At 46.9% G+C, this 27,325-nt stretch overlaps 1 protein-coding gene across 6 annotated transcripts in view; it reads left to right on the top strand.

Moving 5' to 3' along the window:
- ARID1A (AT-rich interaction domain 1A) overlaps window positions 1-23,179 on the top strand; it is a 69,570-nt gene extending 46,391 nt beyond the window's left edge. For 2 of the 6 annotated variants that reach the window (XM_077898967.1, XM_077898973.1), the window contains exons 5-20: window positions 4,571-4,811; window positions 5,098-5,190; window positions 5,724-5,891; window positions 6,825-7,137; window positions 9,187-9,332; window positions 9,459-9,568; window positions 10,781-10,990; window positions 13,511-13,718; window positions 15,006-15,138; window positions 15,311-15,486; window positions 15,846-15,996; window positions 16,078-16,212; window positions 16,297-16,393; window positions 16,876-17,767; window positions 18,112-18,242; window positions 20,098-23,179. In XM_077898967.1, coding sequence (XP_077755093.1) covers window positions 4,571-4,811; window positions 5,098-5,190; window positions 5,724-5,891; window positions 6,825-7,137; window positions 9,187-9,332; window positions 9,459-9,568; window positions 10,781-10,990; window positions 13,511-13,718; window positions 15,006-15,138; window positions 15,311-15,486; window positions 15,846-15,996; window positions 16,078-16,212; window positions 16,297-16,393; window positions 16,876-17,767; window positions 18,112-18,242; window positions 20,098-21,828 — 4,935 coding nt within the window. In that variant the 3' untranslated portion in view covers window positions 21,829-23,179. The remainder of the gene's footprint in view (window positions 1-4,570; window positions 4,812-5,097; window positions 5,191-5,723; window positions 5,892-6,824; window positions 7,138-9,186; window positions 9,333-9,458; window positions 9,569-10,780; window positions 10,991-13,510; window positions 13,719-15,005; window positions 15,139-15,310; window positions 15,487-15,845; window positions 15,997-16,077; window positions 16,213-16,296; window positions 16,394-16,875; window positions 17,768-18,111; window positions 18,243-20,097) is intronic. The other 4 variants (XM_077898970.1, XM_077898968.1, XM_077898969.1 and 1 more) reach the window with 4 other exon arrangements.
- The last annotated feature ends 4,146 nt before the right edge of the window (window positions 23,180-27,325 follow it).

The following is a 27,325-nucleotide window of genomic DNA, read 5'->3' as shown; positions in this document are numbered from 1 at the left end:
TCAAGTGAAGAAACGAAGGCTTTCGGGGCTGTAGCCAGCCTGGAGTGTGAGATTCTGTGTGAAATAGTTGGACCTGCTCCAGCGCTTTTGATCTGCATGGTAGATGAGCAATAAAATGCATGAAACACGTTGGAAACACGTGAGGAAATTCTCCCTGGCCCTGCTGCTTCTTTGGAACTGGCAGGGCACTGAGTGGGCTGATCCTCACCTCCCATCTCTCAGCAGGATTATGCTTGGAAGAGAGCAAACCCGGAAAAAGAGATCTTTCCACTTAGGGGCAGTGCTACAATTCTTTCAGTAGACCTCCTGGAAGGTACTTGTTAGGTGGGCCCTTTTGGAAGAATTGAGACACCCTGACTTTTGAAATGCTAAAAGTGGCCCCCACCAGGGAGAGTGGGGGCTTGGGTTGATTGAACTTTGTGTGATAGGTGTGTTGTGGAAAGCCAAACTTGTTCGGTACATTGAGGTCTGACTCAACAACCAGACATCCGGCTTTTTGTGGAACAAAAGACCTGAAAAACTGGCTTTTTGTGGGGTAGAAAGCAGAGGTGTGTCCTGTGTAATAAAAGGATATGGAGTTCAGAGCAGTATCTGTTCATGTAGATAGAGGGGAGACACTTCTTTTGGAGTCTTCCTCCCCACTAGTCCCTCCCATTTCCCAGTGAAGACATATACTGTGATAAAGCTACTGGAACTGATTGATACTTCTTACATCCTACACTGCTGTGTATTGTCAATCTCTCATTCCAGGCTGCTACTGCTGGTACTGCGTATTCTATATGGCCCCAACCCTTTGTTTCCAGGGGAGTTTCATGCATACGGCCCAGGGGTACCACCAACTCAAATTTGTCCAGTCCACCTATTGTATAACTGAGAAAGCCAGGCAGTTTGTTGCCAGCTTGTCTAGGGCCACAACTGATAAGTACCAAGAACTAGGCCTCGGTCTTCTAACTCAGAGGTGTGGTATCATATAGTATAGTATCACAGCATAATGGAGAGAGAAAGAACATAGGCTTTGGGGTTCAGGAAATCAGGGTTTGAAATCTATTTTCTACCACTTACTTGCTGGATAACTTGGGCACATAACCTAATCTCTCTGAGCAGCAGCATGCGCATCTTCAACATGTTAATGGTAGTAGTACCTGCTTTCAAGAATGGTAGAAAATTAAGGAACTCCATAAAGTGTCAGGCCCATCATACATGCTCAAATGGTAAATGGCAAACGATCTGTCCCTTCCTATGCTAACATTCTAGTTCTAATAAAAATAAACAAAAAAAAAACTTTTTTTTTTTTTTTTTTAAATCACCTACCCCCATGCTATAACTTGCCATCGCCTGAAAATGACAATTTGAGAGATTGGCCTCAAACCAGCCAAATCAGAGAGATAAGATTAATGCTGCTTCCTTCCCCACTATTTTCTATGCCCAGGCGTCCCAGCCCACGTGGAGCTACTGTTGACAGTGGTTTATTTAGCACTTTTTCTCTGAGGAGCTCAGGGCACAAAACTGACAGCCACCCTCAGAGTGTTTCTGTAAAGGAAGCCACCACACTGCCACCACAGATACCTCAAGGGTCCTGCAAGCCTAGTCCCAGGGGCTGCCTGTTTTCCTCAGGCTCCTAGGATCTCTCACCTGGACTAGAACATTCACTTGTGGATCTGTGGGGAACCTGGTTTTTAACAGAAGTGTGGCTGAAGAAGCCCTCCATAGGCTCTGCCCCCACCTATAGCATGGTTGGTGGGTTGTTGTTGGTTTTTTTCCTTCCTTTTTTTCTTCCCTCCTCTGTTCCTCAGAAGATTTCCAAGGATAGATACCAAATTGAGCCGGGGTTCCTCAGTTGAAGGCAGCAGAAAGGGCAAAGGGGAACTTGGCTTTACCTATACTATCTGAACTGTTTTTACCATGATGATATTCATATTTTACTTGTTTAATTAAAAACAAAAATATTGGGCACCTGGGTGGCTCAGTTGGTTGAGCATCTACCTTTGGCTCAGGTTTGATCCCAGGATCCTGGGACTCTGGCTCAGCAGAGTCTGCTCCTCCCTCTCCCTTTGCCTGCCACTCCTCCTGCTTGCACTGTGTCAAATAAATAAATAAAATCTTTAAGAAAAAAATATTCAGGGGAGCCTCAGTGGCTCAGTTGGTTAAGTATCAGACTCTTGCTTTCGGCTCAGGCCTGATCTCAGAGGTCATGAGATCCAACCCCACATCGGGCACCTTGCTCAGCAGAGTCTGCTTGAGTTTCTCTCTCTCCTCCTCCCTCTGCTCTCTCACCCTCCACATGCATGTGTTGCCTACACACACACACACACACACACACACACACACACACTTAAATAAATCTTTAAAATAATTGTTTAAAAAAATAAGGGATGCCTGGGTGGCTCTTGATTTCAGCTCAAGTTGTGATATCTCGGGGTTCTGGGATTGAGCCCTGAGTTCTGCCCACAGTAACAAGTCTGCTTGAGGATTCTCTCTCTCTTAGCTTCTGCCTCCCCCCTTGCACGTGTGAGCACCTGCATGTATTCTCTCTCTCTCTCTCTAAAAAATAAGAATAAGTAAAAACAAAAATGTTCAAAACATTTAATTTTTCAAAGCCATTTGAATAGGGCCAAGTTCTTATGGATGGATCTTGATTCCTATTCTATTTCAAAATATACTGACTTCTTTTTTCTGTAAGCAAGTAGTTCTTGTTACCAGAAGCTGGCAGATCAATAAGGACTGGGGGTGGAAGGAAGGAAGGAATCCTGAGGGAACTGACTGGTCCCTAAAAGAGAGCATTGAACTGTGGTTTCTGTTATAGATCAGGGCCTAACAAGTGGTTCTCAAGGTCTACACACAGTTGGCTTCTCTTCTCCTCTCGCTCCCTCTTTGAGTTTATTCTCCTTGGCTCAGTAGCCAGGTGTCCCTGATAAAGCTTAGCCCTCAACATGAGGGTGGAATCCTCCTTTCTTGGGATGAACCCAGGGCTTCTTAGAGCTCCAGGTACTTTAGTCCTTCGGAAGAAAAGACACTCTCTGGTATTACCTACAGGAGGGCCTTCTTGAATTCTTGTCCATGCTGGGACTAATTCTAATTGCATGTTTAAATAAAGCATGCTATGGTATGCTAGGTCTGCTTCTTATAGGAAAGCTAGCATTTTCCGACTTCTGAACTAACTAACATTGGAGAACTGGACACAGGTACAAATGCATACTTATCTCCCTGCCTTGCCTTCAGGGCAAGTTTTGTTCCCATAGAACTCAGCAGAAATGTTCCCAGCTTAAAGTAACCAGCTGGTTTTACAAAAGGTCCAACCAAGTCAGATACTTGGGGAGAGGCTAAGAGGTGCCCTCTGACCTTCAATGTTACTGTCAGACTCCAGGGTCAGTGTCATCTCAAACTACTCTTTTCAGAGTGAGCTTGTTGTAGGAATAGGAATAGACTTAAATCAGGCCATTTTGGATCTCTTCAGATGTGTCTCTTTATTAATTAAAGAGAACTTATTTCTTAACCATTTGACCATTAGGTTTTTCCCAGACCTGAGCCCATACCCAAAACTCATCCTTTCTTCTGGGTGCAGTTAGTCCCCAGCCTGAAATTAACGTGTGGTGTTGAACCAGTAGTATTGCTAGAGAATGAAGTTGGGGCTGGGTGTGCATTTCCTGTGGTGAATATTTTTCATATTGAGCTCCTGGTTGCTAATCTCAGCTTGCTGACCTAGAGTGAACTCTGTACTGATTAATTCAAGGTAAGTGAACCCCTCCCCCCCCAATAAACATCAAGTTCTCACTGAAAAAATAAGCTAGGAGGAAAACTGGATTTGTTCATTTGGTAAACATTCGTTCATCCCTGTTGTGGGCCAGTTGTTAGGAACATAGTCTCAGACCTTCTTGGCAATTAAGGAATTGTCTTTCCTATACAGTATATCCCTTTCACACGTCCTACGCTTTATGTTTACTGTATGGTAACTTGGAGTAAGTGCATCCTGGTAAATGTAGGTTCTAATAATCTGTTACAGAGGGGATCTGTGAACATTGCTCAAACTTGTTTAACAGTCTCCTGCAGCGCATTAAAAAAAAAAAAAGTCTCCTGCAGCTAGCTCCTGGTGCCATCCTGGCAATGTTTTGTAAAGTTTCCCCACCAGAAAAGAACTGAAGCCTCACTGAAAGCAGCTTTCTTGACTGTAGAAGTTGGGGACAGGAAAGAAGACAAAAGTACCAGGTGATCTGCTTCTAGTAGAAAGACCGTGGGTCAGCTGTCTACAGCTTATGGGCTACTTACTTGTTTTTATAAATAAAGTTTTGTTGGAACAAAGTCACACTCATTTGTTTATGTATTACCTGTGACTGCTTTTGCACTCTGGTGACAGAGTAGTTGTGACAGAGACTAATGGCCCACAGAGTCCAAAATATTTCCTTTCTAGCTATGAATGGAGTTTGCCATCTGTAAGCTTTAGTATCATGATTACATAACGTGTGCAGTATATTTGCTCTTGTTTAAGGAAGATATTAATTGTATAGTACAGCTGTTGAAACAGAAGTCTTTCTGCCTAATATTACTAATCCATATCCTTGTGCATATGTTTCAGGATCTATCTGGTTCAATAGACGATCTCCCCATGGGGACAGAAGGAGCTCTGAGCCCTGGAGTGAGCACATCAGGGATTTCCAGCAGCCAAGGAGAGCAGAGTAATCCAGCTCAGTCTCCTTTCTCTCCTCATACTTCCCCTCACCTGCCTGGCATCCGAGGCCCCTCCCCATCCCCTGTTGGCTCTCCCGCCAGTGTTGCTCAGTCTCGCTCAGGACCACTCTCGCCTGCTGCAGTGCCAGGTACCCTCAAATACTGGGTCTTTGGGGAGAGGGAAAAGGGACTGGCCCCAGTGATATCAGGGAGCCCCAGCCTTCCACTGCCACAAAGAGCATCCCTGGTTCACAATATGCGAGGTTTCTCTTCAGCATTTGAAGAAGAAAGATGGGAGCACTTTGGTCGGGTCCCTTTTGTATATGTGGTATTGGGAGGTGTTTGGCCTTGCCAGGAGCCATTTCCAGCTCTGAAATGACCTCCTAGTTAGAATTGCCAGGCTTAGCCATGATTGGCTTCTTTCTGTATTTGGAGCAGGCAACCAGATGCCACCTCGGCCACCCAGTGGCCAGTCGGACAGCATCATGCATCCTTCCATGAATCAATCGAGCATTGCCCAAGATCGAGGTGAGATTCTGGGTTTTCAGGGAGGTGCAGGAGTCTGAGGGAGCCATTTGATTATCCTGTGCAATAGCTTTTGGAGAACTGTGTGACCAAGAAGCTTAGGACACTGCTACAATAAATTGTGAAGTTAGAGTGGGCTTGATCAACTTGGTATCTCCAGAATTGTGTTACCCCCAGTCTTGTTTTTCAGTGTTTGTGTTCTGATGGATTCCTCCCTACATTGTGTCTCATTTGGTCAGCAAATACTAAAGACTTGGCATCAAATCTTTACCCTTTAAATCATGTCTGATTTTGTTGTTATTGCTGTTTTTCTTTTCAGATCCCCATTTAGTAGAAACAATTGGCATGCCCTGGTTAATGGCTATGTCACTGTGGAGGGTGTCTAAAAGGGCACATAATTACATAGGAAATAAGATAGAGACGTGTTGTACAAGTAGTTGCTAAAGAAAATGTAGATGGTGAGGTCCTACAATAAGGGAGAACATTTGCTCTCATTGTACTGAGGTAATAATTATATGAACACTACCTACAAATAGGTTACATGCAGAGGAACCCCCAGATGCCCCAGTACAGTTCCCCCCAGCCCGGCTCGGCCTTATCTCCGCGTCAGCCTTCGGGTGGACAGATGCACACAGGCATGGGCTCCTACCAGCAGAACTCCATGGGGAGCTACGGTCCCCAGGGGAGTCAGTACGGCCCACAGGGTGAGTATGCTGCCCAGTTAGGAGTATATAGAGGTATATAGAGGTGGAAAGAGAAAATAGTTCATTGTCTCATATGCTGCGATCTGGATGGTAAGAGGACTGCCCTTTGCTTGCTTGCTTGCTTTATTTATTTATTTATTTATTTATTTATTTATTTTTATTTTTTATTTTTAAGATTTTATTTATTTATTCATGAGAGGCACAGAGAGAGAGAGAGAGAGGGGCAGAGACACAGGTAGAGGGAGAAGCAGGCTCCATGCAGGGAGCCTGATGCGACTCGATCCAGGGTCTCCAGGATCAGGCCCTGGGCTGAAGGCGGCGCTAAACTGCTGAGCCACGCGGGCCGCCCATTCCCTTTGCTTTAAATCCACCAGAGCCAGGCCCTAAAATAGGGCAGGACTATCACCATGGGAAAGTCCCTGAATATCCCTGAACCTCTCTTCCATCAGTAAAATGGGGAGAAGGTATTTAGCTCAAGACTGGGCACAGACACTTAATGGTAATTAAAGTATAAATTAATCCTAATAAAATGTATCTTTGCTCAAAATGAGCCCTGGATGGATCTAAAACAATGTTTTACACAGAGCGTGGGAGAGACGGTGGATTACATATGTAGAAAGGAAGGAGTTCTGGGAGTTGAGGGGCCTGGGTAGCAGCAAAGCCACTCTTGCCTGCAGCCAGCCTTGTCCTGTTCTGTGCTATCTTTAGGATGAGAGGACAACTGAGGCCTGCCTTTCTATGCTCCTGGCCTCTTCTTTCTTTTTCCTTTCATTAAAAACTGTTTTTAAATGGGGTGAAGGCTCTTATCAGGCCAAATACTGAGTGATTCCTATCATTTATTATCTTTGGAGTTTTAGAGCTGAGTGAGATTAAGGAGTTGCTGGTGAGTCACTAACCAAGTCTCTGCATTTTCTCTTTTACTTTCCTTCCCAGGAGGCTACCCCAGGCAGCCAAACTATAATGCCTTGCCCAATGCTAACTACCCTAGTGCAGGCATGGCCGGAAGCATGAACCCTATGGGTGCTGGAGGTCAGATGCATGGGCAGCCTGGCATCCCACCTTATGGCACACTCCCTCCAGGGAGAATGAGTCATGCCTCCATGGGCAACCGGCCTTATGGCCCTAACATGGCCAATATGCCACCTCAGGTTGGGTCAGGGATGTGTCCCCCACCAGGGGGCATGAACCGGAAAACTCAAGAAACTGCTGTCGCCATGCATGTTGCTGCCAACTCTATCCAAAACAGGTAAGGCCTGGGAAGTGAAGAGGGTGTCAGCAGAAGGAAATAAATTTGTAAAGTGATTCGGGTTGTTGAGATGCTTCTGGATCTGAATCATGTCATCTTGGTAAATATGTATTTTCTTGAGAGCTCCTTAGAAAACTAGGTTTCCTTGTAATAAAAAAAAAAAACGTAACAAAAGTGCTGATTCTTTTTTTTTTTTTTAAGTGCTGATTCTTAAGCACCTTCAATTGTTATCAAATTTCACGACCAGGATGTTGTATGTAAAGAACTTTATAAAGTGTAGATTATTTTGATGAGTAAAAGAAGAGTTTCTCCATTTCTTCTCTCAATCTAGTCTTTTGGTTTCCAAAAGGATTTTTAATGATACACATGACTTGGATCTCTAGTGTGAGAAATAGAGGATGACAGGGTTGTGGTTTGCCATTTCTCAACCATTCTGTGTGGCTCTTTGTATTTGAGTCTAGTAGTAAAGTACAGAGAGCTCATGTGATTTGATTTATTGACTTCGAATATTCATCCATTCTTCCTTGGACACTCAACTTCTATGGCCGTTCACTTCAGTAAATATGATTATATGGGTTTGTTTTGTTTTGTTTTTTTTTTTTAAGATTTTATTTATTTATTCATAAGAGACAGAGAGGCAGAGACACAGGCAGAGGAAGAAGCAGGCTCCCTGCAAGGAGCCTGATGTGGGACTTGATCCTGGATCCCAGGATCACGCCCTGAGCCAAAGGCAGAGGCTCAACCGCTGAGCCACCCAGGCATACCTAATTATTCTATTGGTTTTTGAAGGCTCTGTCCATGTACCCCATTCCTACAGTTTTTTTTTTTTTTAAAGATTTTATTTATTTATTCATGATAGTCACAGAGAGAGAGAGAGAGGCAGAGACACAGGCAGAGAGAGAGGCAGAGACACAGGCAGAGGGAGAAGCAGGCTCCATCCATGCAGGGAGCCCGACGTGGGATTCGATCCCGGGTCTCCAGGATCACGCCCTGGGCCAAAGGCAGGCGCCAAACCGCTGCACCACCCAGGGATCCCCCATTCTTACAGTTCTTAAAGTAACTCTTGTCTTTTTTTTTTTTTTTTTTTTTTTTATTTATGATAGTCATACACATAGAGAGATAGAGATAGAGAGAGAGAGAGAGAGAGGCAGAGACACAGGCAGAGGGAGAAGCAGGCTCCATGCACCGGGAGCCCGATGTGGGATTCGATCCAGGGTCTCCAGGATCATGCCCTGAGCCAAAGGCAGGCGCTAAACCGCTGCGCCACCCAGGGATCCCAAGTAACTCTTGTCTTACTGGAATGTTGATGAACTAAGGTTTAATAGGGTGATCAGTGGTAAAGTGATGGGTTTGATAGCACTTCAGAATGATGGAAGCATGGAGTTTGCAGTAGGTCCATCAAGAACACACTTCTGGGTGCTCTATGCCTTGAGGGGTCCAATTTGGTTGGGTTTTGATATGACAGAGTGGTAAAGTTGAGTGTTTAATGTAGGCTTTTTGTCATAGAGAGGGCCCTTAGATGGAAATACATTTTTGAGGGATCACTGGGTGGCGCAGTGGTTTGGCGCCTGCCTTTGGCCCAGGGCACAATCCTGGAGACCCGGGATCGAATCCCACATCGGGCTCCCGGTGCATGGAGCCTGCTTCTCCCTCTGCCTGTGTCTCTGCCTCTCTCTCTTTCTCTCTCTGTGACTATCCTAAATAAATAAAAATTTAAAAAAAAAATACATTTTTGACATTGGATGTGCCTTAGAGGCAGTACTTAAGGGACAGAGTAGGTGTCCCCTCTTCAAGAATTGTATTCTTTAAAATTGAGCTATGGTTTCCTGTTTGGAGCCTGAACCATCTTAGAACCTTTTATGGGAGGTAGTAGATAGGAATATCTAGGTCAGGTGTTACATGGTTGTGTTTTGGGAAACTCGTTAAGTTTTTCCTTGTAAGCCTCATTTGATGATCTTGGATCACAAACTGTTTAGCTCAGGTCCAAATATGAAAGCTCTGTGTCTCTAACTCTTGTCTCTCTCTCTCACTTTCCGTCTTTTTCCTCAGGCCACCAGGCTACCCCAATATGAATCAGGGGGGCATGATGGGAACTGGACCTCCCTACGGACAAGGGATTAATAGTATGGCTGGCATGATCAACCCTCAGGGACCCCCGTATCCTATGGGTGGGACTATGGCCAACAATTCAGCAGGTAAAGTCCACATCCTTGCTTACCTCAAGAATTTCTTCCAGAATGATCTTCATGTCACAAACTTTTGGACTTGAGTTTTTTGGGGTTTTTTTTTGTTTTTTGTTTTTTTTTTTTCCTCTTTTATAGGGATGGCAGCCAGCCCAGAGATGATGGGCCTTGGGGATGTCAAGTTAACTCCAGCCACCAAAATGAACAACAAGGCAGATGGGACACCCAAGACAGAATCCAAATCCAAGGTAATGATTTATATCCTGACGCCTCTCAACTCTCTGTCCCATCCTTTCCAGGGATAGGAAGGAAAAAGAAAAAAGGGTGACTAGACGAGCCTTTTATAACACGGACTAGATCGTCTTGGAAAAGGCTGCTCTTGCCTCTTCTAGTCATGAAGGGTCCCAGGCTAATAACTCATTGAATTAGATTTCAGTTAGCCTAAGGGGTCCTGATATAAATAACACAATGTTCTCACAGCTGTCTGTGATAGAGGAAATGCGAGGCCTGCAGTGAGAATTCTCTGGATTGCCCTCTGTGAAACTGTGCACCCTGTCCTCATGCATTGATAGGTGGTATGTGCCATGGGCAACTAGTTGCTCTTCTCTTCCTGGACCTTCCTCAGAGCAGCAGGAATGGTTGGTGCCCTGTGTTCTATAAAGAGGAAGATGAGGCAGGTGGGGTTTGGGTCCTTGCTTGGCCTCCCTGTGGGATGGTCCTGAGTGTGCTGTTGGGTTGTGTGGCAGTCTGGGGACCTATTCAGTGTTTGAATCATTTGAGACATTTCTGCCCTTTGTCATACCACATTTTCCCTATCTTATAAAGTAGGAGAAATAAACATATACAGCTGCCCCTCCTGTGGACCTTCACCTCTGACTCTCAGACCCTTTTAGCCATCCTCCTGTCTTGGACAGGATAATTAACATCCAAAGCCTTTCAGGCAGGTAGGAGACCCTTCCTTTCTTGAGAGGAGGAAGTTTCTTTTCGTTTTAGTCCATCCCATTTTCTCAAAATCATATTTTGAGTTTCTTGAGTTCTCTGAAACAGTCTATAAAAGCATGCCAAGGCTCCTCAGTAATAGCATGGGAGTAGTATAGTGACATTGTTGTCAGGTGGATAAGGGTTTGACACTTAGCTCTGGTACTTAAAAACTATGACATTTTAGGAATGGCCTCCTTGTGCCTGCTTCCTTATCTTTTAAGAGGAAGATAACAATACCTAACATATAAAGGCATCTAGCACAGCACCCAATGCATAATGTACAGGCAGTGTTAGCTTCCTTCCTTTACAGGAAGAATTTCTAGCTCCCTTCTAGTCTTTTGACCTTGCAAAGGCAAGGTATGTGTTAGTGATTACCCCAGAATAAGCTTTACCATTGCCCTAATCAAGGGACTTCTGAGACCCTTAGCATAGGCTTTGAATCTGACCGGTTCCTATGAATCTTGACCTGCCCCTTCCAGAAATCCAGTTCTTCTACTACAACCAATGAGAAGATCACCAAGTTGTATGAGCTGGGTGGTGAGCCTGAGAGGAAGATGTGGGTGGACCGTTATCTGGCCTTCACGGAGGAGAAGGCCATGGGCATGACAAATCTGCCTGCTGTGGGTAGGAAACCTCTGGACCTCTATCGCCTCTATGTGTCTGTGAAGGAGATTGGTGGATTGACTCAGGTGAGTGCCTAGCACTTGGCTTCCTCTGTGGTTTCAACAAGCCTCTCTCTAGGTACTCAGTGGCTTCACCTGGTGCCAAGCATCCCACAGGGACATCACCGTCTCCTGCTCTCTGAGGCACATACTGTGACAGACTGGAAGCACAGGGCTTCCAGAAGATAAGACAAAGACAAGAGGCCGAGACCTCCCTGGGTAGTATGAAGTGTTAGCTTTGAGCTTACCGAATGCCTAGGGTCTCACTGGGGTACAAAGATAGGGGAAAATGTGGGCATTCTGATTCCACAGAAGGCAGTTGGCATAGTAAGCAAGGGCATGGTTTGGAGAGATGGGTCTGGTTTTGAATTCTTTCTTCAGTTACTTAACACTATATGTGACCTTAATCAAGGTGTATGACCACTCTTAGCCCTAACTCCTCTTATTTGTAAAGTAGGGTTAGTGTGTGTGTCCTGCTAGACTGTCAAAAGCTAAAAATAATAATGCAAAGCTTGCAACGAGATTTCTGCCATGTAAATTGGTCTGCAAGATGGTACAGATGTAGCCAGAGTAGTTGCTGACCCTTTCATTCCAATCCCAGTGAAGATGGGATTTCAGGAGCTATTTAATAGAAAGAGTTTAGGAAGGATGAAGTAGGCGGGGAAGTTGTGTTTAGTTACTCCATATGGCATACTTAAGTGAATGAATGCTTTAATCTTTGTTAAAAACCTCTGAACTGAACATGACCCTGAGCCTTGCCCCTGCTCTGATACCTTATAGCTTTGCTTCACACTCAGCCCAGGAGGCAAACAGTTGAGGCAATGCTGTGCTTTGCAAACTTTCTTCCTATGCGTGTTCTATAGTCATCAGATCAGAAGCCTGCTATTGGATCTGAGTTTGTGGCTGAGCTCGGGGGGAGGCGTGGCAGGGAGAGACATATTCCAAACCTTCTAAATCAGAAGAGGAAAACAGCTGTCACCAGCAGAAAAGAAAGTGATTGGAATGAAGCCAACCAACAGTCAGTTATGAATTCCTTCTCCCTTCAGGCTTTATTCCCCTCCCCCACAAAGGAAAACAAAACAAAACAAGACACGTGCACATCGCCACATAACTGGCGTGGGAAGCAGAGCCACAGCAGGCTTCTGAGGTGACCCTGGGCTTACTCCTGCCATTCTCCCCAGTATTAAAATCTCCTAATCGGGCTTCTCCTGCTTGTAGGGAAAGGGAGGGGTTGCCAGGTTAGGTTCGGCATACTTTTGATTGGATGGGCTTCTGGATTCACTGAACCTAGGATGGGATGCAGAGGGAATCCTGAAGCCTGAGCTGTCTTCCAGTTTGCGAAAGGATGCCATCCTTTTAGGTGCTATGATGTAATTGAATGCTCAAGACTGAGTTTAGAGGAGAAAGAGTGTCATTATAAATTAGTTTGTGAAGCTTCCAAGAAGGCAGATGATGAGTCCTGAGCTTCTGTGAAGGATTAGTAGGGTATAGGTAGAGGAAGGGGTCATTCCAATTGACTGGCCTATGTGGCATGGAGATGGGACAGAGTCTAGAATACACCTGACCAGCGCCATCTCCAACCTTCAGGCTTCAGCGCCGATATTAGCCTGCTCTGGGAAGTGTTCTTTGGTCACCACCCTGCCTTCTAGGTTGTCCGTCTCTTTGCTTCCTTATCACTCTTCTCTCTGGTATCACAGGTACCAGGTCAGTAGATACCACAACATACTGAGCTTCCTTTGTGGGTTTAGACTGGAAAGCTGGTGTTCCCAGCCTTTGAGGTGGATGAATAAGCATAAAAATACATGGAAAAGGAGGACCTGCCTGGCTAGAACAGAAAGATCATCTAATTGTAGGGTTTGGGAATGGTCTTGGTCAGTGCATCCTGAAGCTTAGGAATAGAGATTAGTGTAGGCTACTGGGAGGGCACAGAGAAGTTAGAGGGCCTGAAGCATCTCCTGGACAATCAGGACAGTGTCTCGTATAGGAAGGGGGCTTGTAGTTAGTTACATGTCACTGAGAAATAGAGCAGCTGTGGCACAGAATGTAAAATTGGCAAAGAGCCCCACACCAAGAAACAACCCAGATGTGGAAACCTCCAGTTTGACAAAGTAAGTCAAGCAGAGTGGTAGCTGATATTGCCACATCTCTGGAAAAGGTTGATTTTTATTGTTGCCTTTGAAGGGGTTTGCATCTGATGTTGATTTGCACAGCATTTTTCAGAACTATACTTGTAAAGCATCATACCTTCTGAATTCTGTTTTCTCCCACTAATAGTGATCTAAAATTTGTGCTCTTTCAAATAAGCACTGTCTGCTAGCTTGCTAGTTGCGGTGGTCTATGGATAGAACCTGCTGAGGGTAGAGGGGAGCTAGCCTTGGATTTAATGTTTGTTGTGGACTATGCCTCAAGGGGGGTTAACTTTAGTGGTTAATTGAGAACTGCGATTCTATAAAACATGAGTACCTGGTATCCTGGTGGGGGTTTGGGGCTTATTGGCAGGAAGACCAGGTGGAAGATGTACCTCGACTCTTCTGGTTGGTTGTACAGGTCAACAAGAACAAAAAATGGCGGGAACTTGCGACCAACCTCAATGTGGGCACCTCGAGCAGTGCTGCCAGCTCCTTGAAAAAGCAGTACATCCAGTGTCTCTATGCCTTTGAGTGCAAGATTGAACGGGGAGAAGACCCTCCCCCAGACATCTTTGCAGCTTCTGATTCCAAGAAGTCCCAGCCCAAGATCCAGCCTCCCTCTCCTGGTAAGGATCGGGTGAGCCGCCCCACTAAGGCTCACCCTTCGCAAGTAGCATTCAAGGGTCCAGGTTCTTATTCAACAGTGCCTGACTCCAAGGACGTGTGCTTTGCCCAGCACTACCTCAGGGCTTACTATGTTGGCACACTAGGAGCGGGCAGTGGCGACTCCCTTGAGAGGTAGTCTGCAGCAGCCCTTAAGTTTTAATTTTCATTGTGCACCTGGCAACTTGCCAAATGTTTGTAAACTAGCGAGTGGGAGGGACATCAGAGGAGTGGGGAAATCTGACAAATCGCAATGAGGCAGGGCCATCTGGGAGCTTTGGCCCACGGATGTCAGCGCCTTAGAATGCAGCTCAGACTGGAGCCCTAAATTCCCCAGGGAGCTGAGATGCTAATGAATGGGAAGGAGGGAGAGGGGGATATGAATGGAACTCGATGGGAGTGCCTCTGCCCACCCTCCTTTCTGAGAGGAGGCTGGGGCCAGGGCAAGCATGGGGAGGGAGGAAGGCCAGGGCTCCTAGAAGGTGGGTGTAAACACATGTGCCCTGCTATTGACCTCTGAGGATGTAATGAGTGCCTGAGATGACTCATCAGCTGGGGAGGCCTAAGCAGTGGGATATCTGCTGCTGGGAATGGTAACTAATGGAAACATTAATTACTGGTAGTTCTGCTCTCATCAGCTTGGAGGCATATTGGAACCTGAGTGGTGATACAGTGCTAGATACTTGTGAGTAGGAGCTCCTAGGTTCCTCAAGTACACTGCAGGTTTGGGACAAGATGGAGCCTTCCTACTTAGGATTCCAGGGGCTCTTACTGGGAACTTGTGTGCCAGCATTATAGGGTTTAGTAGGTTAGACAGGGGTCCTTGGGGAAATAAAGAAAAAAGTAGTCAGGGAAACTGGCAGGAACTCAACAAAATCACTAGCATGGTGATGCCATCACCACACTACTCCTATTCTCCCAAATGTGAAACAGTAGCAAGGAGCAATAGAAATCTCAGATTCCCCAGAGCACCTGGGTGGCTTAGTCAGTTAAGCATCTGTTCGACTTTTGGTCTCAGTTGAGGTCTTGATCTCAGGGTCATGAGTTCAAGCCCCATGTCAGAAGAAGAACCACCCTCAGATTCTCTTCTTATTACCTGGCCTTACACATCCCTTGCTGAGAAGGGTGATTTAGGCTTTCAAGAACCCCAGCTTTAGCCTTACAACAATCCTTTCCAGAGATGGCAGGGCATTTGTGTATTTCTGTGAGAGTTAAACATTTGCCAGCTCACCCCATATCTCTGTCCACAGCGGGATCTGGGTCTATGCAGGGGCCACAGACACCTCAGTCAACCAGCAGTTCCATGGCAGAAGGAGGAGACCTGAAGCCACCAACTCCAGCATCCACACCACACAGTCAGATCCCCCCCTTGCCAGGCATGAGGTAAGGCCAGGAACAGAGGCAGGTGACTTGGAGGATCTGGGCAGAAGTGCATGAGTTCTTGTGCAGCCCAGGGTGGTCCCTGCTCTGCCTGCTCAGCCAGTGACTCTCATGTGCCCTGCCTACAGGAGGAATTCCTTTATTTGGGGTTTAATTGGCTTTCTTCACTCTGGAGCAGGAGCAATTCGGTTGGGATCCAGGATGCCTTTCCTGATGGAAGTGACCCCACATTCCAGAAGCGGAATTCCATGACTCCAAACCCTGGGTACCAGCCCAGTATGAATACCTCTGACATGATGGGGCGCATGTCCTACGAGCCAAATAAGGATCCTTATGGCAGCATGAGGAAAGGTAACCAGTTGCTGTTAGCCTTGTGCCCTTGAGGACAGGGCCAGGGAAATGGGGAGGATATGTTGAGAGTGATTCAGGGTTCCTGTAAAGCCATTCTCTGAGATAAGGCCTTTCCAGTCCTAACCACCACTCTTAATCCCTACCTCTTGTCTCCCTCTCACTGGCTTCACCTTGCACACCTAAACCAGTACGTGCTCTTTGCTGGTGGTAGTCTCTTTAGATCTCTTTTGAACCTGTTGGGGAAACAGTAGGATCAAACCCGAGCCCTGAAGAGGGCCTGGTGTTCGGGGCAGGCAAGGTGTAGTTTGCTAGGCCTCCTGGCTTACCAGTTTGCTCACTGCCTTCCTTTCTGCGTTCAGCTCCAGGGAGCGATCCCTTCATGTCCTCAGGGCAGGGCCCCAATGGCGGAATGGGAGACCCCTACAGCCGTGCTGCTGGCCCTGGGCTGGGAAATGTGGCAATGGGACCGCGACAGCACTATCCCTATGGAGGTCCTTATGACAGAGTGAGGTGAGCATGGCCCCTGCACGTGTCCCACCCCAGCACCCCACAGCAAGAGTGAACTCAATCCACTTCTCCATTTGTGTTTAGGACGGAGCCTGGAATAGGACCCGAGGGAAACATGGGCACTGGAGCTCCACAGCCGAATCTCATGCCTTCCAACCCAGACTCGGGGATGTATTCTCCCAGCCGCTACCCCCCGCAACAGCAGCAGCAGCAACAACGGTAAGTGAAGCCTGGTTTTAGTGTCATTGTGGCTCAGGCTTTGCCATTTCCCACCCTGATCCTCTGATTCTCTCCCTCCTGCAGACATGATTCCTATGGCAATCAGTTCTCCACTCAAGGCACCCCTTCCGGCAGCCCCTTCCCCAGCCAGCAGACCACAATGTATCAGCAGCAGCAGCAGGTGAGGAGGGAGTGGGTAGCAGGGTACACTGACACACAGATTCCCCTTGAGAGCCCATTAGAAGATTAAGTTGAAAAGTTTAAGAAGCCTCCTTTAGATACTTTGGTGTTCTCCCACCCACATAGTCAGTTCTGCTGAAGAGCCAAGCCCTCCATTTTATCCGTGTTTAGATTCCAGTCCAGTCTCTCTAGTTCTCTAAAAGGACTAGAAACAGACTTTATCTTTTGATTTTTGAACTTTTCTACATTTTTCTACCTAGAGCAAGGGAGAACCAGAGGGGAATAGGTAATGATTCTTGCTTTCAGAAACAACTTCAAAAGATTGTAAAGGTGATTCCTTTCTTCCCTTGGAGTCTGTGTCCTCTTGTGGAGGCACAGAAGTAAGCCTGGCAAGTGTCCGGTGTAGCCATCTTGGCATCTGTGATGGGTCTTGTGTCCCTGCGTGCAGAGTATTAACTTGCCCTCTGCTTGTCCCTGTCTTAGAATTACAAACGGCCAATGGATGGCACATACGGCCCTCCCGCCAAGCGGCACGAAGGGGAGATGTACAGCGTGCCATACAGCACAGGGCAGGGGCAGCCGCAACAGCAGCAGTTGCCCCCAGCCCAGCCCCAGCCTGCCAGCCAGCAGCAAGCTGCCCAGCCTTCCCCTCAGCAAGATGTATACAACCAGTATGGCAACGCTTATCCTGCCACTGCCGCTGCTGCTACTGAGCGCCGACCAGCAGGCGGCCCCCAGAACCAGTTTCCATTCCAGTTTGGCCGAGACCGTGTCTCTGCACCCCCTGGCTCCAATGCCCAGCAGAACATGCCACCGCAAATGATGGGCGGCCCCATACAAGCATCAGCTGAGGTTGCTCAGCAAGGCACCATGTGGCAGGGGCGTAATGACATGACCTACAATTACACCAACAGGCAGAGCACTGGCTCTGCCCCCCAGGGCCCTGCCTATCATGGTGTGAACCGAACAGATGAAATGCTGCATACGGATCAGAGGGCCAACCATGAAGGCCCATGGCCTTCCCATGGTACACGTCAGCCCCCATATGGTCCCTCTGCCCCCGTGCCCCCCATGACAAGGCCCCCTCCATCCAACTACCAGCCCCCGCCAAGCATGCAGAATCACATTCCTCAGGTATCCAGCCCCGCTCCCCTGCCCCGGCCAATGGAGAACCGCACCTCTCCTAGCAAGTCTCCATTCCTACACTCTGGGATGAAGATGCAAAAGGCAGGCCCCCCAGTACCTGCCTCGCACATAGCACCTGCCCCCGTGCAGCCACCCATGATTCGGCGGGACATCACCTTCCCACCTGGCTCTGTGGAAGCAACACAGCCTGTGTTGAAGCAAAGGAGGCGGCTCACAATGAAAGACATCGGTAAGGAGACCTCCCTGATCAGGTTGCTTCATCTGCCCCTTAAAGTCTTGTCCATTTTTCTGTCTCCATCCTGATATTCTGGATGGGATAAAATCCGGTCCAGTGTTGTCTAAAATAGAGCCAAAGAACTTTGGATAAGGAAAACAACTGATTTCAGGCTTTACCAAAAGCAAGCACCATGCAGTGATGTCCTAAGGGAGCCTAGAAGCAGATGCGTGTCCTCTCCTAGATAGGAACTGCCTCCCACCGTGTGTTATCTTCAGAGTAGCCTGACTGATGGGCCACTGGGGGAGCATCCGGCCAACTTGGGCTTGGTAGATGGGCGACATGGAGGTTTATTTCAGGAACCCCGGAGGCATGGCGGGTAATGATGTCCCTCAAGTCTGGGCTGCTGGCAGAGAGCACATGGGCATTAGACACCATTAACATCCTGCTGTATGATGACAACAGCATCATGACCTTCAACCTCAGTCAGGTGAGTATAGGTGCCTGGGAAAGATTGGAAGAATGGGAGGGCCTGGGATCTTCTCGAAGTAGACAGTGCTAAGTGACACAGGGAATTAAGCCATCCCTAGCTAACATGGTCTCCCCTCTCTCTCACTCCCTGGTATCTTCCATGCCAGTGCTTTGATTCTATGCCAGTACTTTGCCACTGGCCATGGGCCCAGAACACTGAGAACAATAATAATTTGTGTAAGGTATCAGGATTGACTTCAAAGGGAATTTGGGAGAAACTTTTTTGGTATTGGTAAGAAATGGAGATTCTGTTGATGTGAGTGAGGAGACCAATTTTCAAGACTACCAAGAAAAACCTGCTGTCTTTATTAGTGAGCATGGCAGTTTCTTTTTCCCCGCCTCACTTTATCCACTGTGAATATAGGAGATCTTTACTGATCCCCTTTTCCTAAGGTGTAGAAGGAGAAATGGAGAAAAGTCTGCTCGTGGGTGGTGGTGGTGGTGGTGGTGGTATTTTAATTATGTTCTTGCAGAGGTGAGTCTCCAGAAGATTCTCTTTCCACAGGACATGCACCTTGAGTCTTCCCAACAGCTGGGAAGAGTTTCTGCTCCCCCATCCCACTCTTTCTTTTGATCCTTAGTATCTTTCAACCCATCTATCAAGGAGCTGGCTGGCTAGAGGGCATTGTTATTAATAGTTAACCATTTCTGGTGCCGTCACTGTGTGCCAGGTCCTTTATATTTTCTTTCATGTCACCCTTGCAGCAGCTTTCAGAGGCACCTGTGGCCTCCTAGAGATGAGTAAATAGGCTGAGTCTTATCTTTGCCCAGATTCACACAACTGTCAGCAGTCTTTCTGATTCCAAAGCCTGACTTCATGTCCATTACATAAATTCGCCACACACACACCACCACCACCACCACCACCACCACTCCCCCACGAGAAGGAAAGGGAATAGATATTGATTGAGCAATTTCTTTATGCCAGGCTTTTGGTATATTTCATTTAGACCTCAGAACAACTGTGTCAATTAAAGGAATTTCCATCATGTTTAATGGATAGATAGAAGCAGCACAGGTTAGAGAGTTTAAATCACATGGCTAGTTCCTAGAAAAGCCAGAATGCAAACCTAGATCTTTCTTATTCTGAAGCCCTTATTTTTTCCATTCTGTTATACTCTTCAGCCAAAAACTAATCTGACTGGAGATTAACACTTTCTTCTAGAGGTAAATGGCCTTTACAGATCCAAGTTGAAATTTAGGTCTACTAGCACCAGCTTTGACTAATGTTTGGAGGACTGAAGCCTCATCCCACTCATTATATTATATGATTGATTCATGGAGGTCCAGGCTCCTGCAATGTTGGGGAGCTTGGAGAAGAGAGCAGGTGAACATCTGTCCACACTTCCTCTCTCAGCTCATGTTGAAGGGGTCATTCCACCATGCTTAGCGTTGGGCTGTGCTTGGCAGTGGAATGTAGAGTGTCCTGAGGGACAGTAGCAATGACGAGCAGGAAGGGACCTGGGCCTGGTGAAGAAGAGCAGGGATTGGTGGGGAACGAGGAGTCCAAGAGATGGTGAGGTACAGAGCTGTTGGTCAATGTGTCCTACCTCTGGCAGGATGGACACACTTCTCTTATGGGAAGGTAGGCTAAGGAGAAGGAAGAAGTGTGTGTTGGGCATAGGAGAGATTGAGTGACTTGCTTTGTGGTGAGCCTTTGGGAAAGGAGCAACTCTGTCTCTTCCAGGAAATATAGGTGTCTGGCCTACAAAGGGAGTGGGGAGATTAGGTAGCAGACCGTGGGAGGCCTCTAAGGTCAAGGATTCTCTCTTTTAGCTCCCTTTCTCCATTTATTTCCTGTTTTTCTCTTTTAGCTCCCAGGTTTGTTAGAGCTCCTTGTGGAATATTTCCGACGTTGCCTGATCGAGATCTTTGGCATTTTAAAGGAGTATGAGGTGGGTGACCCAGGACAGAGAACACTACTGGACCCTGGGAGATTCAGCAAGGCGTGTAGTCCAGCCCCCATGGAGGGGGAGGAGGAAGAAGACCTTTTAGGTCCTAAACTAGAGGAGGAAGAAGAGGAAGAAGTAGTGGAAAATGATGAGGAGATGGCCTTTTCGGGCAAGGACAAGGCAGCCACAGAGAGTAGTGAGGAGAAACTTATTAGTAAGTTCGACAAGCTTCCAGTAAAGATCGTGCAGAAGAATGACCCGTTTGTGGTGGACTGCTCAGATAAGCTCGGGCGCGTGCAGGAGTTTGACAGTGGCCTGCTGCACTGGCGGATTGGTGGGGGGGACACCACTGAGCATATCCAGACCCACTTTGAGAGCAAGACAGAGCTGCTGCCGAACCGGCCTCATGTGCCCTGCCCTCCAGTCACCCGGAAACATGTCACAGCACCAGAGGGTACGCCAGGGACGACAGAACAGGAGGGCCCCCCACCTGATGGCCCTCCAGAGAAACGGATCACAGCCACAATGGATGACATGTTGTCCACTCGGTCTAGCACGTTGACTGAAGAGGGAGCTAAGAGTACAGAGGCCACCAAGGAGAGCAGCAAGTTTCCATTCGGCATCAGCCCGGCACAGAGCCACCGGAACATCAAGATCCTAGAGGACGAACCCCACAGTAAAGATGAGACCCCACTGTGTACCCTTCTGGACTGGCAGGATTCCCTCGCCAAACGCTGCGTCTGTGTCTCCAATACCATCCGAAGTCTATCGTTTGTGCCAGGCAACGACTTTGAGATGTCCAAACACCCGGGTCTGCTGCTGATCCTGGGCAAGCTGATCCTCCTGCATCACAAGCACCCAGAGCGGAAGCAGGCACCACTGACTTATGAGAAGGAGGAGGAGCAGGACCAAGGGGTGAGCTGCAACAAAGTGGAGTGGTGGTGGGACTGCTTGGAGATGCTCCGGGAAAACACCTTGGTCACGCTCGCCAACATCTCGGGGCAGTTGGACCTCTCTCCGTACCCTGAGAGCATTTGCCTGCCTGTCCTGGACGGACTCCTACACTGGGCAGTCTGCCCTTCCGCTGAAGCCCAGGACCCCTTCTCCACCCTGGGCCCCAATGCCGTCCTCTCCCCCCAGAGACTGGTCTTGGAAACCCTCAGCAAACTCAGCATCCAGGACAACAATGTGGACCTGATCCTGGCCACGCCCCCCTTCAGCCGCTTGGAGAAGTTGTATAGCACCATGGTGCGCTTCCTCAGTGACCGAAAGAACCCGGTGTGCCGGGAGATGGCTGTGGTACTGCTGGCCAACCTGGCACAGGGCGACAGCCTGGCAGCTCGTGCCATCGCAGTGCAGAAGGGCAGCATCGGCAACCTCCTGGGCTTCCTGGAGGACAGCCTTGCTGCCACACAGTTCCAGCAGAGCCAGGCCAGCCTGCTCCACATGCAGAACCCGCCCTTCGAGCCAACGAGTGTGGACATGATGCGGCGGGCTGCCCGCGCACTGCTGGCCTTGGCCAAGGTGGACGAGAACCACTCGGAGTTCACGCTGTACGAGTCACGGCTGTTGGACATCTCGGTATCACCGTTGATGAACTCGTTGGTTTCACAAGTCATTTGTGATGTACTGTTTTTGATTGGCCAGTCATGACAGCCGTGGGACACCTCCCTCCCTGTGTGTGTGTGCGTGTGTGGAGAACTTAGAAACTGACTGTTGCCCTTTATTTATGCAAAACCACCTCAGAATCCAGTTTACCCTGTGCTGTCCAGCTTCTCCCTTGGGTAAAAAGTCTCTCCTGTTTCTCTCCTCCTCCTCCCACCCCCACCCCCACCTCACCTCACACCTTTCTGTTCCTTGTCCTCACCTTACTCCCCTCAGGACCCCCACCCTATTTGAAAAGACAAAGCTCTGCCTACATAGAAGACTTTTTTATTTTAACCAAAGTTACTGTCGTTTACAGTGAGTTTGGGGAAAAAAAATAAAATAAAAATGGCTTTCCCGGCCCTTGCATCAACGGGATGCCACATTTCATAACTGTTTTTAATGGTAAAAAAAAAAAAAAGGAAAAAAATACAAAAAAAAACCTCTGAAGGACAAAAAAGGTGACTGCTGAACTGTGTGTGGTTTATTGTTGTACATTCACAATCTTGCAGGAGCCGAGAAGTTCGCAGTTGTGGACAGACCCTGTTCACTGGAGAGGCCTGTGCAGTAGAGTGTAGACCCTTTCATGTACTGTACTGTACACCTGATACTGTAAACATACTGTAATAATAATGTCTCACATGGAAACAAGAGAAAACGCTGGGTCAGCAGCAAGATGTAGTTTTTAAAAATGTTTTTAGTTAAATGTTGAGGAGAAAAAAAAAAGGCTTTTCCCCCAAAGTATCATGTGTGAACCTACAACACCCTGACCTCTTTCTCTCCTCCTTGATTGTATGAATAACCCTGAGATCACCTCTTAGAACTGGTTTTAACCTTTAGCTGCAGCGGCTGCGCTGCCACGTGTGTATATATATGACGTTGTACATTGCACATACCCTTGGATCCCCACAGTTTGGTCCCCCTCCCAGCTGCCCCTTTATAGTATGACGAGTTAACAAGTTGGTGACCTGCACAAAGCGAGACACAGCTATTTAATCTCTTGCCAGACATCGCCCCTCTTGGTGCGATGCTGTACAGGTCTCTGTAAAAAGTCCTTGCTGTCTCAGCAGCCAATCAACTTATAGTTTATTTTTTTCTGGGTTTTTGTTTTGTTTTGTTTTCTTTCTAATCGAGGTGTGAAAAAGTTCTAGGTTCAGTTGAAGTTCCTGATGAAGAAACACAATTGAGATTTTTTCAGTGATAAAATCTGCATATTTGTATTTCAAACAATGTAGCTAAAACTTGATGTAAATTCCTCCTTTTTTCCTTTTTTGGCTTAATGAATATCATTTATTCAGTATGAAATCTTTATACTATATGTTCCACGTGTTAAGAATAAATGTACATTAAATCTTGGTAAGACGTTTGTGAGGCTTTTTACTGTTTTCAGACTATTCAAAAGCTTGACTTTTTGAGGGGGTCAGGGGTTGCTGGTCCTCTTCTTGGTTGAAAATGTCCCTCAGGGTGCTTTTTCCCCTGAATGGTGGCATCCTGGACCGTTTCTTTCTGCACCATATTCCACTTTACCTTCCACAGTGTAATAAGTAAACTTAAAGCATCTGTGATGATTTCGCCTGTAAGGGGAAGTTCTAGGCGTAAAAGGCACATTAGCCTCTTGAAATAATAATGGATATAAATAGCCAAAGAAATTGACAATACTCTAGGGAAAAAGAGCTTTTGGAAATAGTTAGCTAAGAGGAAATCTGCTTTTCTAAGAAATTTTAACAATAAGACAACCATTTATCTCAAGGCAGCCTCCAACTTAACGTTTGAAAGTTTAATTTGAACACCCCTTGAGCTAAAATGCCCTGCTTTCCCCTAGTAACCTGCTTCTCCCATAGTTTTCCCAATAAACAGTAACTCCATTGCTTGGCAAAACAAAACAAAACAGCAAAACAAAACTACTTCCATTTCCATGTCAGTCGTTCGCGCTCTCCAAAAAAGAACCTTCAGTCAAGCCACCACCACAGTAGTTCAAGACATGGTCCTATTGTACTTAAATTCTTGAAATGTCCTCCAAACTGACCTTGCTTCTGCTTTGCCTAGTTGAACCTATTCTCAACATATCAACCAGAAATGCTCTCTTTAAGACCTAGGATCAAAATCCTTCAGTGCTTCTCACTCTGAGTAAATAAAGTCCAGATCCTTCTGATGACCTACAAGGCCCTCAGTGTCTGGTTTGCTGTTAGCTTTCTGGGTCCCTTTCTTCTTCCCCATTATTCCTCCACATAGGAACATATCCATCTTTGGGCCTTTGTACCTACTATCCTCTCTGTCCAGATTACTCTGACCAGATAACTGTGGCAGAAGTCCTCTTCTTTGGGTCTTTGCCTAAAAATTGTGCTGGTGAACTCTTCCCTGGCCAACTTATTTAAAAATAGCAATCTCGGGGGAAAAAAAATAGCAATCTCGGGCAGCCCAGGTGGCTCAGTGGTTTAGCGCCGCCTTCACCCCAGGGTGTGATCCTGGAGACCTGGGATCGAGTCCCACATCGGGCTCCCTGCATGGAGCCTGCTTCTCTCTCTGCCTATGTCTCTGCCTCTCTCTGTCTCTGTCTCTCTGTCTCATGAATAAATAAATAAAAATAAAATCTTAAAAAAAAAATGAAATAGCAATCCCTGCTCCCCCGCCTTATTTCCCTCTCTGCCTTATTTTTTCTTTGTGGCACTTGTTACTGCCCGCTATATTGTATATATTGTATATTGTTACTGCCTCTTGAACAGTGCAGAGGCTATGGGGGCCAATCCACCCCAACCCAGGCAAAAATACTTTTAAATTTTACAAATGTTGCTTTTAATTATTTTAACCTTTTGTTTTTTAACTAATCTTTACGCCCCACGTGGGGCTTGAAGTCAAGACCCCGAGATCAAGAGTCACATTCTGTATGGCCTGAGCCAGCCAAGTGCCCCCCCCCCAGAAATACATGTACAACTTTGGACTCCCCCCAAACCTAATACTTACAGCATACTGTTGACCAAAAGCCTTGCTGATACATAAGCAATGGATTAACACATTTTGTCATATGTATTATATACTGTATTCTTAGAATCAAGTAAGAGGGAAAATCATAAGAGAGAATACATTTATAATACTGCACTGTATTCCCCCCAAAAAATCTGTTTAAGTGGGCCCACACAGTTCAAACCCACTGTTGTTAAAGGATCAACTGTATGTTATACTCTCCTCTGTTGTCTCCTACTAGAATGTAAGCTCTCTGAGAGCATTATTTTGCTCACTGCTACATTCCCGACCTAAGACACAGAGCGGCCACTTAAGTAGTTGTTGAATGAAATTGTAGATGTTGGCCACGCAGTTACTTTTATCAGGCTAATGTTGCAATATACAGCTTCTCTTCATCTCCTTCCTTAGGGCAGCAATAGACCAGAAGCTGTAACAGAAAAATGCTGTTGTGGTAGACCTTAAAAATGAAACTTGAAACAGTTATCTAGTGAGTACCTACTTGTGTACCAGACTACGTGGTACATCAAATAATCCTACAAGGGAGGATTCAAGATTTGTGCCTGTGAGACAGTATTCTGGCTCTGATTATACAGTTGAGGAAAGTGGCTGGTTTGAGCTCATACATGAAGCGGGGTCCTGCTGACCAAGGCCCTCCTTCCTGGGTCAGAGGACAACCAGGAGTAACTGAATCTGGCCGTGGAGCTCAGCAGGCATGATTTGTTTTTGTCGTATCCAGCATGAGGTAAAAATTGTCTCAAGAATTTCAATCAAGTGTTTATCGAGCTAAGCGTGGTTGTTAATATTTGGGTCAAGGACAGGAATGAATAATCAGTATTCCTCTATTGATTGAGTAGGGAGGTGTAGAGACAATGGCTAACCTTCGTCAACCAAGCTGCCTTACTAGGACTCTTCTGGGAAAAAACTACATGGGAAGCTTTTCATATCTATATTTTGGTGAGCAGTGTTGCTAATGACTATTTTTGCACCAGGCCTCTCGAACTCCATTTTCTAGTCTAGAAAGTGCATTTCTGGGCTATGTGTGGAGCATTACCTAGGAGTTTGGTTTCCTGGGTTCCTTTCATCTGCTCCCCTGCAATGCAGGGGGAGCCGAGCCTGGCCTCCAGTTTCTGACTGGAGTTACCACAGTCAGAGAACTGCTAGCCACTGAGCTGTGAGTAATTTGCTTTTGAGAAGTAAATAGAACCTCGCCAGTAGAGAACCCAGGGGTGTGGCCAGTAGTTCTTTTCCCAGGCTCCTCCCTCCCCACCCCCCAAATGACCTTAACCTTCTTTCATAGCTGGACAGCTGCCAAGTCTGGCCTAAACAATACTCTCAACCTCATTGGCTCTTTTGCCTTGCAGCCACTGCCACCCCCAAGTGGCTAAGGCCCTTCCCACTAGGCCTCTCAGTGGGGTCAAGGTTTTCTAACTACTGAAAGGCAAACACCAAAGGAAGGATGAAAAATATTTAGTGTCCATGGCCTTTAAAGGATCAGTGTTTGGCTCCTGCAATTGAGAGGCAGGGTGGGGTCTTTGTCCCCAAGTGGATAGACATCTTCAAATGATACAACAGAGGCCAAAAGGGATGTCCAAAACTTGATTGGTGCCCCCTCAGATTGCAGGATGGATGTCTCACCCAGCCCCCTTGGAAACTGCCAGTGAATGCCCACAGAGAAAAGATGTAGCATGAGGTTCTGGGAAGGCATAGCTGCCTGTCATCACAGGCATTAGCCCTGCCTGCTAACAACCGGCAGTGACAGAATCAGAAGCCAGTGTGGTCACTTTTGTCCCATAATGATGTGGCCTCAAAGCCAAGATCAGGGTTAGCTACTTCATTGTTCCCCTAGGACTGGGGCCATGGAAAGTTTAATGTCTGAAACTGAATTACTGAGAATGGATACACTGGTCTGTTCCTCTGCTCAGTCTGGGGCCAAGGCCATCTTCGGATATGGTTCAGGAGCAAGGCAAGGCCGCTACAGAACAAAATGAGTTGTCAGGTTGCTCCAGCATGGTGAGTGTTCCATGAGAACTACCAAACTTCCTACCTCTGGTGGGAACATCGCTCTTCCCCCTTTTTGTTCAGGTAATTACAACAGCCCATCTTCATGGACTGCTTTGTGCCAAGCACTACAGAATCCATGAGGTAGGGCAGCCCTGGTGGCGCAGCAGTTTAGTGCTGCCTGCAGCCTGGGGTGTGATCCTGGAGACCTGGGATCAAGTCCCATGTCGGGCTCCCCGCATGGAGCCTGCTTCTCCCTCTGCCTGTGTCTCTGCCTCTCTCTCTTTCTCTGTGTCTCTCATGAATAAATAAATAAAATCTTAAAAAAAAAAAAAAAAAAGAATCCATGAAGTAGATATTACTATCTCCATGAGGACAAGGACTTGTCTTGCTAAGTGCTACATCCTCATTCTGTCACAGGAGTCAAAGGGTAAAACAGGAATTCAGTGGAGGAAAGGATAGGAACTGTTAAGGTGTGGTGTGTGCCCTATGCTGGATTCTTGGCATAGCCTATAAAGATGTTGTGTGGAACAAAAGGAAGAGAAAG

The sequence above is a fragment of the Canis aureus genome, chromosome 5 (assembly GCF_053574225.1).
Source record: "Canis aureus isolate CA01 chromosome 5, VMU_Caureus_v.1.0, whole genome shotgun sequence".
NCBI lineage: Eukaryota > Metazoa > Chordata > Mammalia > Carnivora > Canidae > Canis > Canis aureus.
Note: the sequence above shows the minus strand (reverse complement) of the source record. Positions and strands in the feature narration are given on the sequence as shown.